At 32.4% G+C, this 14,811-nt stretch overlaps 2 protein-coding genes across 2 annotated transcripts; both read right to left on the minus strand.

Moving 5' to 3' along the window:
- Window positions 1-470: 470 nt before the first annotated feature.
- LOC138348637 (uncharacterized) lies at window positions 471-2,428 on the minus strand. The gene is made up of 3 exons (XM_069298195.1): window positions 2,283-2,428; window positions 1,524-1,885; window positions 471-799 (listed from the first exon to the last, which is right to left on the minus strand). Exons 1-3 carry the CDS (start codon window positions 2,426-2,428, stop codon window positions 471-473), a joined length of 837 nt encoding a protein of 278 aa, XP_069154296.1.
- Window positions 2,429-12,738: 10,310 nt separating this feature from the next.
- LOC101266218 (glucan endo-1,3-beta-glucosidase 8-like) lies at window positions 12,739-14,535 on the minus strand. The gene is made up of 3 exons (XM_004239154.5): window positions 14,081-14,535; window positions 13,278-14,011; window positions 12,739-13,187 (listed from the first exon to the last, which is right to left on the minus strand). The coding sequence occupies exons 1-3, from the start codon at window positions 14,422-14,424 to the stop codon at window positions 12,853-12,855; spliced, it is 1,413 nt and encodes a 470-aa protein (XP_004239202.1). The 5' UTR covers window positions 14,425-14,535; the 3' UTR covers window positions 12,739-12,852.
- Between the last annotated feature and the right edge of the window lie 276 nt (window positions 14,536-14,811).

Below are 14,811 nucleotides of genomic sequence, written 5' to 3' on the forward strand. Positions count from 1 at the left end.
ACTTGAGTGGAAAAGAATACTCATGTCGTAATCCTTGTGTAATTCCAACCACCTTATCTATCTGAGATTGAGTTCTTTCTGAGTGAACACATATTAAAGGCTCTTGTAGTCAGGGAATATGTCATCATGAATACCATACAAGTAGTGGCACCATATTTCAAAGAAAACAATACTGCAACCAATTCTAAGGCATGAGCTGGATAATTCTTCTCATGAATCTTCAAGTGTCTAGAGGCATAAGCCATAACCTTGCCATTCTTCATCAATACACAGCCCAGGCTAACTCTTGATGCATCACAATAAACCGCAAAAGCTTAAGTACCCGCTGATAAGGTCAAAACTGGAGCGGTAGTCAATCTCTTTTTCAACTCTTGAAAGCTTTTCTTATTTCAGACCATTGAAACTTGATTGTCTTCTAATTTAGCTTGGTCAAAGGAGACGAGATAGATGAGAATTCTTCACCAAATCTTCTATAATAGCCAGCCAAACCCAAAAGAACTCCTTATATCTGTTGGAGATTTGGGTCTAGGCCAACTTTGAACTGCCTCTATCTTCTGAGTGTTGAATTTAATTCCATCACCAAAAAATATGTGTCCCAAAAATGCCACATATTTAAGCCAAAACTCGCACTTGGAGAACTTGACATATAACTCCTTATCCTTCAAGATCTGAAGAACAATCCTTAGGTGAATAGCATGATCTTCTTCGTTCCTTAAATAAACCAGTATATCATTAATGAAGATGATAACAAACAGATCTAAATAAGGTTTGAAGATTTTGTTCATAAGATCCATGAACACTGCAAAGACATATGTTAAATCAAAAGACATAACCAAAAATTCATAATCCCCATACCTTTTTCTGAAAGTCGTCTTAGGAATATCACATTCCCTTACTTTCACTGATGATAGCCTCATCTGAGGTCAATATTGGAATAACAAGAAGCACCTTGAAGTTAATCAAAAAGATCATTTGTCCTTGGAAGAGGATACTTATTCTTAATGGTCACCTTAATCAATGGGAAGTAGTCTATACACATCCTAAGTACCCATCTTTCTTCCTTACAAACAAGATTGGAGCGCCCCAGGGTAAGACACTTAGTTGAATGAAGCCTTTATCTAACAAATCTTTCAGTTGTTCTTTTAGCTCTTTCAACTCTCCTAGTGCCATTTTGTATGGTGGAATAGAGATAGGACGAGTATCTGGGATGATGTCTATGGAGAAGTGTATCTCTCTTTCGGAAGGGATTCCAGGTAGATCATCAGGAAAAACTTCTGAAAACTCTTTTACTATTGGAACCGACTGAAGAGAAGGTACCTCGACACTTGAGTCATTAACTCAGACTAAGTGATAGATACAACCCTTAGAAACTAACTTTCTCGTCTTAAGGTAGGAAATGAAACGACACTTAGGCACTGCTGAACTACTAGACCACTCTATCACTGGCTCATTAGGAATTTGAAAATTGACAACTCGAGTTCTGCAATCTATTGATGCATAGCATGCATGAATCCAGTCCATACCTAGAATAACATCAAAATCTACTATGTATAAGTCTACTAAATCATCCATGGTGCTCTTGTGATTGATAAAAATAGGAAAATCACGATAGACTCTTTCTGCTAGAATAGACTCCCCACCAGGTGTAGAGATACAGAAGGGTTCACAAAGTTTTTCAGAAATAATCACAAACTGATTTTCAACATAAGGGGTTACAAAAGATAAACTTGTTCCAGAGTCTAACAAAGCATAAACGTCAAAAGTAAAAACTTTGATCATACCCGTGACAACATCTGGAGAGTTCTCTTGCTCTTTGTAGCTAGTGATTGCATAGACACGGTTTGCCCCTCCACCAGTACCAGTAGTGACTCCTTTAGGTGCATCTCTGTTCGGTGGAAAAACTTATTAAGATTGATCTCTATTGCCCAGATTTCCACCACCTTGCTTATTCTTAGGGCACTTTCTCATGAAGTGACCCTCTTTACTACACTTGAAACAACTTTTGGGGCCATCACGACATCTACTAGGGTGGGTTCTACCACATGCAGAAATCCCACTACCTCCTTGCTCCACAATACCTTGGGATTGGGATGGTCTAGCTTTGAAGTTTTGTGAATTCTGGACATTACTCACCTCAGTTTCTGTGCGCAGGTGAACTAGCAGATGATGGTGCATGCCCTTTTGATTTCTTAAATTGTGGTCGACTTGAACCACCCTTCTATTGACCAATCTCATTCACAGTTTTTGCTTTCATGTTTGGATATTCCTCTGTTTTCCGCTACTTCTCGTCTTCAACTTGTTGAAAATATACCATAAGCCTTGATATGTCCATGTAACCAATCAACATTGCAGCCCTACCTTCCTTGATTGAAGCACGACCCAAACCAACAACAAACAAACTCATTCTGCTCCTCATATCCTTCACCATTTTCGGAGCATAGTGAGACAATTGAGTGAACTTCAATCCATACTCATGGATATCTATTTCAAAGTGAGGAAATCCCGGACCTTTGCTTTCTTCAGTTAACGATGAAAGAACCTTCCCAAGAAGGCTTCTTCGAAACAAGCCCAACTTGGAGATGGTGCATCCTCAACTGTGCCTCCTTCTATTGGTCAAACCAAGTTTTAGGCACACTCTTCAGTTGGTATGCAACTAATTCAACCCTCTAAGTATCAACCACATGCATTACATCAAACATCTTCTTCAAATCATGCACAAAGTTCTCCGGATCCTCAGTAGTGCTTGATCTGGTGAAACTAGGAGGATTCATTCTCAGAAACTCACGAACCCTTGAGGTGTCAGCCCCTTCCTGTCGAGTTCCTCTCTGTTGACCAACTTGGTTAGTCACCGCTTGGACCAACATTCGGATAGCCTCGTAACTCAACATTAGTAACTTCTTCTTGAAGTGCACATTAGATGCATTAGGGACCTCTAGTTCCTCAACATTTCTCCAGGTTGGTCGACCTTTGACTGCTCTTCGTGGAGGTATGATGATCTGAAACACTTTCAAGCACAAATTAGAGAGAATTTTTAGAGATAACCTCTAAAGCAAAAAGAATATGAAAGAAGTGAAACATTCCTAAATGTTGTAGCCCCCTAATCATATATGTGACGCGCTTTACACCGATGACTAAGACTCTATAGACATGACTTCATAGACTCCCTAGGACCTACACACTGGACATGGCCTACATACAACGACCATTAGTAGCCTTGAGCGAACACTTGGCCTTACTTACTTAACTCAGCGGAAGAATTACTCAACTCAGATAAAAAAAATTCAAAAACATTCTCATAAGATAACTTAAATAACTTTGGCAAAAATGACACTTAAGTCTCAATACTATAACATGTGAAGTATAAGATAAAAGAAGACTCCAAAAATGAACTACTACATTGTCTTGGCGCTGTGAGAGGCACGAAGCACTAGAGCCTGTCAGACAGACTCTGGTCCGAGGCGCTCTGGCTGGTGCGGCGCCCCAGGGTGTTACAAATGGGACCTCGAACTTTTTTTCTCCGTTTTCGTCTCTAAACCTCCTTTACTTCCATGGATCCCACCCCAAACACTTAGGATCTCTAAATAATTTATTACCTAATTGATTAGACCCAAAAATAGTCGAGAAACATGAATCAAATATACTAGAGATACACTACGATTCAACCAACAAGAATTAATGAATTTTCATCAAGAAATCCAAAGTTCATCATTCAATAAACTATAACATTGATGAATGGAATAAAATTAGGGTGTGGATGAAAGGAACAATCACAAAATGATCTCACATACCTGGACAGGGATCAACCCCGACGAAATCCACGCAACGATCTTGGCGTTCTTGGACAATTCTTGATCATCCTCTTCTTTTCTCTTTTCTCTAAAGCCTTATGCGTTCTTAATTTTTCTACTACTGATTTGGGACTTGTTTTACCTCTAATATAACCTTAAAACGAATTAGCAAATACTAGGATGAAAAGATAACTTTACCCTTACTAAAATCCGAATTGGATTTTCTTCAGTCCAACAACCCAACTTCCGAAAGACATATCTCCCGCATATGAAATCGGATTTTGGAAAACTAGGCGGCGTTGGAAAGATATTCCCAAGGGAATTTCAAACATATAAAGAACTCATCCAAACTTCTTCTAAGTTGAAATTTATGATCGTTTGAAATGACCAAAACTCACTTTTGAATTCTGAATTTTTTTCAGATTTTCCTACTTATTCCCAAAATTGAATATTCTTGGTCTCTTAGCTTAATTTTAGTTAATTAAAGTTATGAGAAGTTATAAAAACATCTAAAGAAAGCATTTGACCTTTGATTTTTAAGCATTGCCCTTGAATCATATTTGTTTAATTATCTTAAATTGACCTTACATATTTTAGGTCATTCAGACCTTTGTTTAGGTGCCAGGGTCTTTTTCTAGAGTGTTTGAGAATAGTATCGGATAAAGTGTAGCTAATGTTGACATTAGTTATCCCAAGATTTTTCTTATCTATTGCTATCTTATTTTCCAAGCCACTGCTCAATCCTCACTTTCCTGATTGATTGAAAGTAGCAAGGAAATACATAGAAAAACTTTATTGGCTCAACATGCAACTATGAAAAGAGAAAGAGTAGTAAAGGAAATACGATTAAGATTCTGTCAAAAGAAATCAAGGAAGAAATTCTTTTAAGATTGCAGTTACACTTTAAGATTTTCATCATGAGACCTATGTATGGCATTATTTTTGTTACGAAATATTGGTGTTTGGTTGTAATGACCCAAAATATCCTCTTTAGAATTTTTGAATATTTGTTTAACTTAAGTTAATTAATCGATAGTTTATGGGCTAAAGTGATAATTTATTTAAGACCTTATACCCTTTAGCCTATATTTAATAAAATATGTGGGTAAAACCTATCACTTTTAGTACTTAAATAATTCAGAAAAAAAAATAAGGAAAAGAAGAAAAGGTCGAAGGCTTGAGGCGGCCGAATGTGAGAATTGAAAAACTGCTCAATCAGCCATCAGATAATGCCAAATCTTTGTTTTTTTCTATAGATGAATTGGAAGGGAATAGAACGTGTACTATAATTGTTAACTGGGTTGAAGAAAACAAAAATAAATATAACAAATAAATCAAAAAGGGGTGGAAGTTGTTCAATGTATTGATATTTGAGAGGAAAAGTGTCAACCAATAATTGGCTAATCACATTGTCAATGATTGATTCATGGTAATATATGTCATAAGAGGAATATTAATAAAGTACTGTAAGTTATATATTTGGGTCATGTTGTCGTTGCCACTCGTTTTTTTGTAATCAGTGGCTTCATTACATTAATATTTTTTAAAATTATATTATAAATTAAGTTTCAATATATTTGTGCGATAAAATTATTTTAATTGGTGATATTGATATTAAACCTTACTCTTGACATTTGAAAAATATGATAGTTAAAATATTAATTGGCATGATGATTTACGAACTTGATTATAAATTTGGGGTGAAATTTTAGGTCGAGATTAAACACATAAAAGTGTTAGTGTTGTTAATTCCGAAACCTTATTGTAAATATATACTTGAATAGATTCCATTGGTTCGGAAGCTTAATGGAAAGGGAAGGCTCAAGTCCAAGAGTAATTATGACTAAGGCAAGTGGATTTCTAAACCCTTGTTAAGCGTATGAAATTCGTGTATTACCTTGTGTAGTGTTGAGAATGACTTGGAGACTTGTTGCTTATTTGTTGGTGTTGTATTCCTCGTAGTAAATTGCGCTTTGTTATCAAAATGGTTATCTCCTCATTTTCATTTGAGCATGTCATTTTCATTGTATCTGAGACATGGTTGTGGTAAGAGGATGTACCATTTCGAGGGTCGTATCGCGCGCCGCGATGAATATTATATTTCGAGGGACGTATCGCGCGCTGCGAAGGTTACTATTATCGAGGGTCGTATCGTGCGCCGCGACAGATGCATGGACAGATATGTTCCCCATGGGTCCCGGACTGAGAGACAGCGGGTGTGTATCGTTAAGAAAGACATGCATCACTATATTTGACATTGCATCTCATGTCATTGCATATTTTATTATTGATGAACTTGAACACGTGTTTTGCTGATCTTGTGATTGTTTCTCTGTGAAGCTTGTGACTGTTGAATATTGAGCTGTTATTGAGAATGTATAAACTGATAGAGTGTGGTTATTGAGTTGTGTGTTTGGTAAACTGTAAACTGTTAGGCTGTAGCGTGGAGGTTTAGATAGGGTGTAAGGAGGACCAGTATTTTGTTCACTTAACTTGTGTTTAGAGGTTTGCTTGTTGGGTACCGCGTGGTTTGGTACTCACCCCTTGCTTCTACAAATTTTTGTAGGTTACGAGCCTGGATCTTCGTGATACCTGTCATTCTTTTCATTTCCGAGGCATCTTGTGGAGGGTTGTGAGGTAGCTGCTTGTCATCTCAGCGAACTTTCCTACTCTAGTTTATGATTTTATTTTTACTTGAAAGACAACTTTATTTTAGACTTCTAATTTATTTCAATTCTAATATTTACATTAGAGGCTTGTGCACGTGACAACCTGGTTTTGGGAATTGAATTAATATGACTTGGTTTCATAATAGAAATTGTTGTTGAATTGTCATTACTTCCGCACTTTGTTAGAGATTTGGTTTTAGGCTGACTTGTCTTGGTGGGATAAGACGAGTGTCATCACACCCATTTTTGGGTCGTGACATTGGTATATTAATGGTGGTTTTATTTTTAATAATGTTTATTCATAAAGTAACAGTAGTTGAATTGTTGATACCGTTGTTTTTCTATATATTTGATAATACTTGATAGGAAAATAATTTTCTACATATTAATTATGCACCCTATAATATTGCATATGTTTTATATAACTAATACATGTACTAGATTTCTTATACATCTTAGCAAATGACTCCCAAGTGTCTTCTAATTTGTGGTCTATATTATTCACGAAATGACTTTTAACGAGTTGGTAACACTTAGTTAATTTAGTTTTTTTCATAAAGAAAGATATTTTGAGTACATCTAATTTTTGCAGGATGATGTCCAACTCATGGTTGCCCTGAGCTTAGAAACTATACATCTGCTATCGATTGATCTAGATTTATTCCTGATAGGCTAATAGTTTTTTGCTTTTAATATTATGTGAAAACAAGACACATACTTTCGCTTTATTTAATTCATTCCTTTTTATTGTGATGGTTCTTATATTAGATGGAGGGGACCTATAAATGCAAAAAGTCTTAAACTTTTACAACAATTATATTGATGAACTTATTAGCAATGTTCATAATGAAATTTCTTTATAAGCATTACAACATTGAAAAATACAGTACATTTTGCTTATTACATATACATGTTAGGGAGAAAAGAAAATAAAAAAATTCCAAATTTCCCTTAAGAGAACAATAAAAATTCTTTCATATCTTTTAGTATTGGAGGTATTCAACCAAATGTTATATTATTTTATTTTGATCCACCATAATACTTGAAGTTAAATATGGAAGTTGGTTAAATCGAAAGATTGTGTATGTCTATAGTGTATTTATTACCTTTTCACTCATATATTAGATATAATAACTTATAATTTTCTATTAATAGTAGGAAAGAGTTCACAACATGTATGTTCAATGAATATTGCTTGAATATTCATCTGCAATGAAAATGTACAAGAGAAATTACATACTTCGTGTGATAAAAAGATATCAACTAAACAAATAATGAATATTCAAGCAATATTCATTGAACATATATATATATATATATATATATATATATATATAGCTTAAAAAATCATGGTGTGAATTAGATCAAACGAAATATGTTACAAAATCTCGATCATATTTTTGAAGCATCAGAAACATCTCATAATACATAATTTCAAGGTTCATGTTTAACAGAATTAACATACATTTTCATTAATTTTTAGCTAGAAATATGTCCCCTTCTCTTTTACTTTTATGTTGGATTAAACTTTTTGATTATCTCTTCCCAAATAGTTATTTTTTAGTTTATTTGATTTTTAAAATTTTCTTTAGAATTTCAACATTATAAAACTAAAGTTATGTTTTTCCTTATTATCTTTGGATACTAACAAAAGTTTAAAGCCTATGTTTTCGCGCGGGTAGATTACCTAGTATAATATAATGTAGATAAATAAATATAATATAATATAAAGCTTAGAAGATAATTAAAATTTTGTGTTTTAAGTTGGACTGTTATAATAATTTAAACATTAATGGCAGTTAGTTCATTCTTTTAAGATAGTATAGATAAAAAAGAAAGATACAAATTTGTCTAACTTTAATTTGATATAAGATTTTAAAAAATAAACAACACTTTTAATTTAAGGGATATGTAGAATATATATATATATATATATATATATATATGTGTGTGTGTGTGTGTGTGTCTTTTAACTTTGTGGTCTTAAATATACTCCTCCACCACCATCCCAGAAAAAAGGATATTCTATATTAAACTGAATAAAAATAAAAGTATAACAAATAAATTTTAAATGGAGGAGAACTTATTACTTCTAGCTTGGACTCTTCAAACATGTATTTGATCAAACCTTTTTCGCCAACAATTTGAGACTTTTCAAAGCTTGAACACCAAGTTGTAGTTTGTACAAGACAAATCAGTGAAATTCTTGTCTTGTAGAAGTTGCTGAAGAAGTATATTTATGGCTATGAAAATGAGTACATTTTAATTATCCAGATACTCTTCTCATTTAGTTGAGTTAGTACATTCTCCTTTTCATTTTTTATTGATCTATCCGATTTACCCACAAAAAATATTGTAATTGCATAATTGAACAACGCTCACAATCTTTCTTGTTATAAGAAGAAGAATACAAAACTTAGGGCCCGTTTGACCATAGATTTTTCAAATAATATTTAGAAATTTTTTTGGCGAATAGTGTTTGTCCATACAATTTGCCATTATTTGGAAAATATTTCAAATTTCTAGTTACTAATTTTTTCTAGTAGTTGGGTCAAATCTCATTATTTGGGATATTGAAATTTTACCTCAAACTTTTATATTTTACAAAAACACCCTATATAGTAATTATGAGTTGTATTACATAATTTTTTACATGAACAATAAAGTAGTGATGAAATATTCAGTCAATATTAAATGATGATATGGTTGTAGATGAAAATGATGACCCATCGGGTAACAAAGTCATGTGCTTTGTGTACTTCACGATGTATAGAATGATGTTTATTGCACTCATTCCAAACTACCACATTGCTCTAGTTTCATGAACACTATTTATTATTGTTGCAACGAAGATCCAATTGACTTGTAATGCAAGCTTATGATTTGTTTTGATAGTTTTTAAGAACTTATGTGTATAAATCATATTTTTAAAAAAATTCAAATATATTTTTCAAATACTATGGCCAAACACAAGGTGAAATTTCACCCACATGATATGTGCCAAGAATATTTGAAAATCTATGGTCAAACGCTAGCTTACAAAATTGTAGTTTAAAGGTGGGAATAAAATCACTCTATTTATAGAAAAGAAATTATAATATGAAAATGTATTTATCGCACCTTCTCTGATAAGTCACAACCCTTCAAAAAATTATAATTTTTCAAAAATGTCATAACTCATCGAAAAAGTCATAATTGTATCAAAAACTTGCAACCATTCAAAAAAGTCATTACCCATCATGTGAAAAGGTGAAAGCTTTTAAAATAATTAAGAACAAATAAATTAATCTATTATAAAATATAGAATATATACTTAATTGGGTATTTTATGTTGGGGGTATTATAACAATCTAATATTCAAGTTAGGGAGATCATACTTTTAAGGTAGTACTAGTTTTACTGCACGCGTGTATAGTATGTATAGTTTACGATGTTGAAATGTATTTAAACGATTAATACATTTTGAGATCAGAATGATCAATATCATTGAAACATTTCAAAATAGATTTAAATTTCAAATATGCGGAGAAAGTGACAATTTTTATATTTATACATAATATATATTTTACAAACTACTATTTCTCAATTTATATTTGAGTAAGACTTTCATAGAAAGATAATTTTACAAGCAAAAAGTGTAGTTAGTTGTTATAACGAATGATTTAATAGAAGTTTGAGGGTATGCCAAATATGTAGCTTGACCAGTGTTCTAAAAGAAAGGGGTGTAAGCCTCGAGACACGGGCGTAATTTCCATGGATTTACGGTTCGTAGTCTCGTGTATATTCAATTCATAGTTTTATTACTAATAAAATAAAAAAAAGCAAACCTGACATTGATTTTATAAATTAGTTTTTATAAATAAGGGATAATGCACAAGTACCCCCTCAATCTATGCCCGAAATCCCAGAGACACACTTATACTATACTAAGGTCCTATTACCCCCCTGAACTTATTTTATAAGTAATTTTCTACCCCTTTTTTGCCTACGTGGCACTAGTTTGAAAAAAAAAGTCAACCATCGTTGGACCCACAAGATAGTGCCACGTAGGCCGAAAAGGGGTAAAAAATTATTAATAAAATAAGTTCAGGGGGGTAATAGGACCTTAATATAGTATAAGTGTGTCTCTGGAATTTCGGGCATAGATTGAGGAGGTACTTGGACATTATCCCTATAAATAACCTATAATATACAGAAATTATATTGTGATTTTTATTTGAGATAAGCATTTATAATCAATAATGAGAAACAAAAAGTATCATAATTACTATTTGAGAAAAATCATTACACCCATGATAAAAAAATATTTAAAGCAATAAAGGTTCAAAAAATAAATTTAAAACGCCCAGACCTACCTTTTTACGCCCAGGATTTACGTTTTTATACTCAAGACTTACGCTTCAAATTTTAGAACTCACGCCTTATGGATCTATGCATTTAATTTACACCCGGAGCGTTTTTGGTACGCCCCGCCTCGAGACTCGCCCCAAAAATATTTTTGGAAAATTAAACTTGACCAATTATATATATATATATATATATATATATATATATATATATATATATATATATATACAACATCACTTATGGTAAATAATATTTAATTTCTTTAGTTTCTACCTTAACTTTGTGGAGTTGTAATCTTCTCTTTTTTTTCTGCCGCATGCATATCATATAATTGTTGTCTAATAAAAGTATCTAGTATCTTATAGAATTCGTATCGTGATATAAAATATTAAATTTTATGAATAATCAAAATTAATAGATAAATAAAATTTAAAGTATTATTCATAGAATATTTTATTTCATTTAAGATCATTTTATGAGCAATCACAATTTTCTTATTTATTTTTATATAGTTTTCAAGTAGTGTATCTTTTGTAATATTTCCTCAAATTATAATGAACACAATATAACATAGAATTCATATTCAAAAAATTTTATACTCAATGTAAATATTAAAAAAATAATTTATGGAACAATACATAGCCAATTAAGAAGGAAAACGAATAAATAAGTTCATGTTATATTCACTCTAGTGTTCCATTTGATTGAAACTCTTGCCACAACCACTTTATTTCTCATTCATTTTTACTTACATATCCTATAAAAAAAATAATTATTTTCATGGTTATGTTATCATATAATAAGTAAACAGTAAAAAACTATTTTTAATATAGTGGATTGAACATAAAACTAATAACTCAATGGACTATTTTTGTGTCGTTGTTTAAGCAAAATTTGGAAGAAATTCCTTCATTTGAGGATAAAATAATAAGAAAGTAAAAAATAAAGAAGTATTTTACCCAAATCATGTGGCTTTTTCATATTTGTTTATTATTGTTATGCCTCTCACAATTTCTTAACTCATGATAATCGTAAGAAAAAAATGAGTGTTAAATGATGAATGATTTGCTATAATTTTTTCATGAACTCTTTCTAATGTGGTAACTTGAATTTCATTGAATTTCGAACTTAATCAATTGTTTATAATAACACTTGAGATTTTTAAGAAGAAGAAGAGAAGAAACTTACGAAATTCGTAGATTAAAAGTGAGATGATATCCCTCTATTTATAACTAACATATAGTAGTATGAATCGGTGCTAATTGTGTCTTATTAGAAAAGTCACAACCTTTTGAAAAAGTCATTGCCTATTGGAAGAGTCACAACTCATCGAAAAAGTCACAACCCTTTGAAAAAATTACAACCCTTTGAAAGAATCACAACACTTCGAAAAAGTCACAACTCATCGAAAATGTCACAATCCTTTGGAAAAGTCACAACTTATTAAAAAAGTCACAACCCTATAATGTGAAAGGTTTCTACTTTTTATATAGTAATAAATTGAGTATTTTTAATGGGGTGTTATAGTAATTTAATATTTAAGTTTGAGAGTTAATGTTTTTAAGGTTATATATATATATATATATATATATATAGATAGATAGATAGATAGATAGATAGATAGAAGATAGATGAGTAACTAAACTCAAAACTATTGTTATGAAAATTAGAGTAGGGATGATGATAATAGATTATTTACATTAAAATTAATTTTCTCAAAGGGGTGATCATTGCATATTGAGGTTTCTTTCGTTAAGACTGTTTTTATGGTTTCAAACATTAAGAACTTGTCTGTATTTTGAGTTGTTTGACAAAGGAGGTTAAGATTAGGAAAAAAATTATTAACAGTAATTTGGAGCTATCGACCTCCATCTAATAACTTGAGCTATAGATATGATAGCTAACCTTCTTGTGCAATGATGAGAGTAACATGATTAATTTACCAACAAACAATTCTATAGATTTATCAAAAATTCATAGAGCTAGCATACTCAAAATCATGGAGTATGTACATCATACATGAGAGTAAGTTGAGAAGCACGTGTTGGTTAGTATTTCTTGGTTAATCCAGATCCACTATTCACCACCTCTGCAGTTAAGATCTCAATTGGGAAATCACAGTCTGGAGTGGAAGGATTATTTGTTGTCAACGTTGCTCCTAACAATTTGCATTTCTTCATATCTTGATTACCCATTTGGTAAAGCATATTATATGCATAAGACACCTTCTCTGTGAAACTGAGGTGATCACACGTTGCACCAGCGCCAAACGCACTGCAGTCTGATTTCGCACAGGCAAAGTCGTAATCTTTCAACACTAGAGTCTCATTGTGATCCGTTTTACCATCAAACACACACCATCTGTTTGGCATTCGCACAGTACCTATTTAATTACGATACCTAACAAGTCATGCATTATATCGAAATATAATTGAACATTTAGTAATTAAGTAGTATATGTATATATATATACCTTTGGCAACGGAAGGTTTGATATCTCGGTCTTGCAACGTGAAATCAATTTTATACTTGGGAACACCATCGTGTTTATAGATACCCCAATGTCGTTGATAAGGTCCATAATCTGTAACAACCATATTCTCATCTGTTAAGCCAAGGAGATACATATCTATATCTCTATTTGGGCGTAGTGGAGTTCCCTCCTTCTTAGCAATATATTGAAGAAGGCCGCGATAAAATCTTTCAGCATTTTTTTCACTTGCACTCGCATATCCATCTGTAGGCCAACCAATTTGTCCGACAACAATCTCCATATCACCATAACCTGCCTTTGCTAGAGCAGAAACAAGTGTATCGTATATGAAAGCAAAGAGATTAGTATACGTGTTCTTGCCATCTACGACTTTGAACTTGGATTTGTTATCAAAGAAAGCAAAGTCCACATCAAATCCGTATAGATTAACCGAATAGATTGGGAAGATATGGATAAAGAGAGGGGCACCAGTTCTGTTAATGCAATCAAGAAATTCCAACATTTTCCCCTTTATGTCTTCTCGAAAATCACCTTCAGATGGCTTGCTCACATTTGTTAAGATGTCCGTGAAATGAGGAGTTGTTGCTTTGACATCTGGGAGGTTGAATTTATCAAGGGCATCTCTCGCCATCTTCAGGTAACGGATAGTACCATTAAATTGTTTTTTCATATATAATGACTTCGTAAAGGGTTCGTTCCCCACGTACACATACCTACAAATCAATAACTTCAACTTCAAATCTAGATTAATGTAACAACAACAATGAATAATAATAATCTACCTGAATTTAACTCCTTGGTCTGTATAAACCTTGACACGTTCATGAATATAATCGTCCATTTGTTTTTGCTCGACAATATTTCTTAAAAAGTTCTCTTGTAAGGTGATGCCGAGCCCAATATTGGTTTCAGCAAAAGCATCAAGAACATTAAAACTCGGTTGAAAAAGTCTCAACTCTGGGATTCCATTTTGTAAGAGTAAATCCACAACCATTGATGGAACAAACTTTTGTGTTGCCATCCTCCCCCAATTTATGCCCAAGTAAGCTCTTACATGTATCTCACCACAAAACAATATCAATGACATCAATAAACTTATCCATAGCGAACTTATCTTTCCGTACATTTTAGAATTTCCACAATCATATATGAAGGCGTCTGTAATGCAGCTCGCCTAATAGAACCAGTCCGCTCTATGTTTGTAATTATGAATATAAGTTGAAAAAGGATCATAACTTTTTCAAAAGAATTAGACATGCAATGAATATACTTGATGTATTTGTGTGATTCTGCATGATTGTCGCAAAAATATTTCGAGTGGTTCACAATATTATGAGATGAACATCATTTCTATCATAATAATGAGGAGTTTCTCTTGCAATACAACCTTTAATTTAATTAAGCTCAAAAATAAATAAATTACAATCTTATTTTATCTTTTTATCTTATATAATTTATATATATATAAAAGAGAATCCTAGGACCCATCACAAGTCGGAATTTCCTTTTATTT

Source organism: Solanum lycopersicum, chromosome 5, assembly GCF_036512215.1.
Source record: "Solanum lycopersicum chromosome 5, SLM_r2.1".
NCBI lineage: Eukaryota > Viridiplantae > Streptophyta > Magnoliopsida > Solanales > Solanaceae > Solanum > Solanum lycopersicum.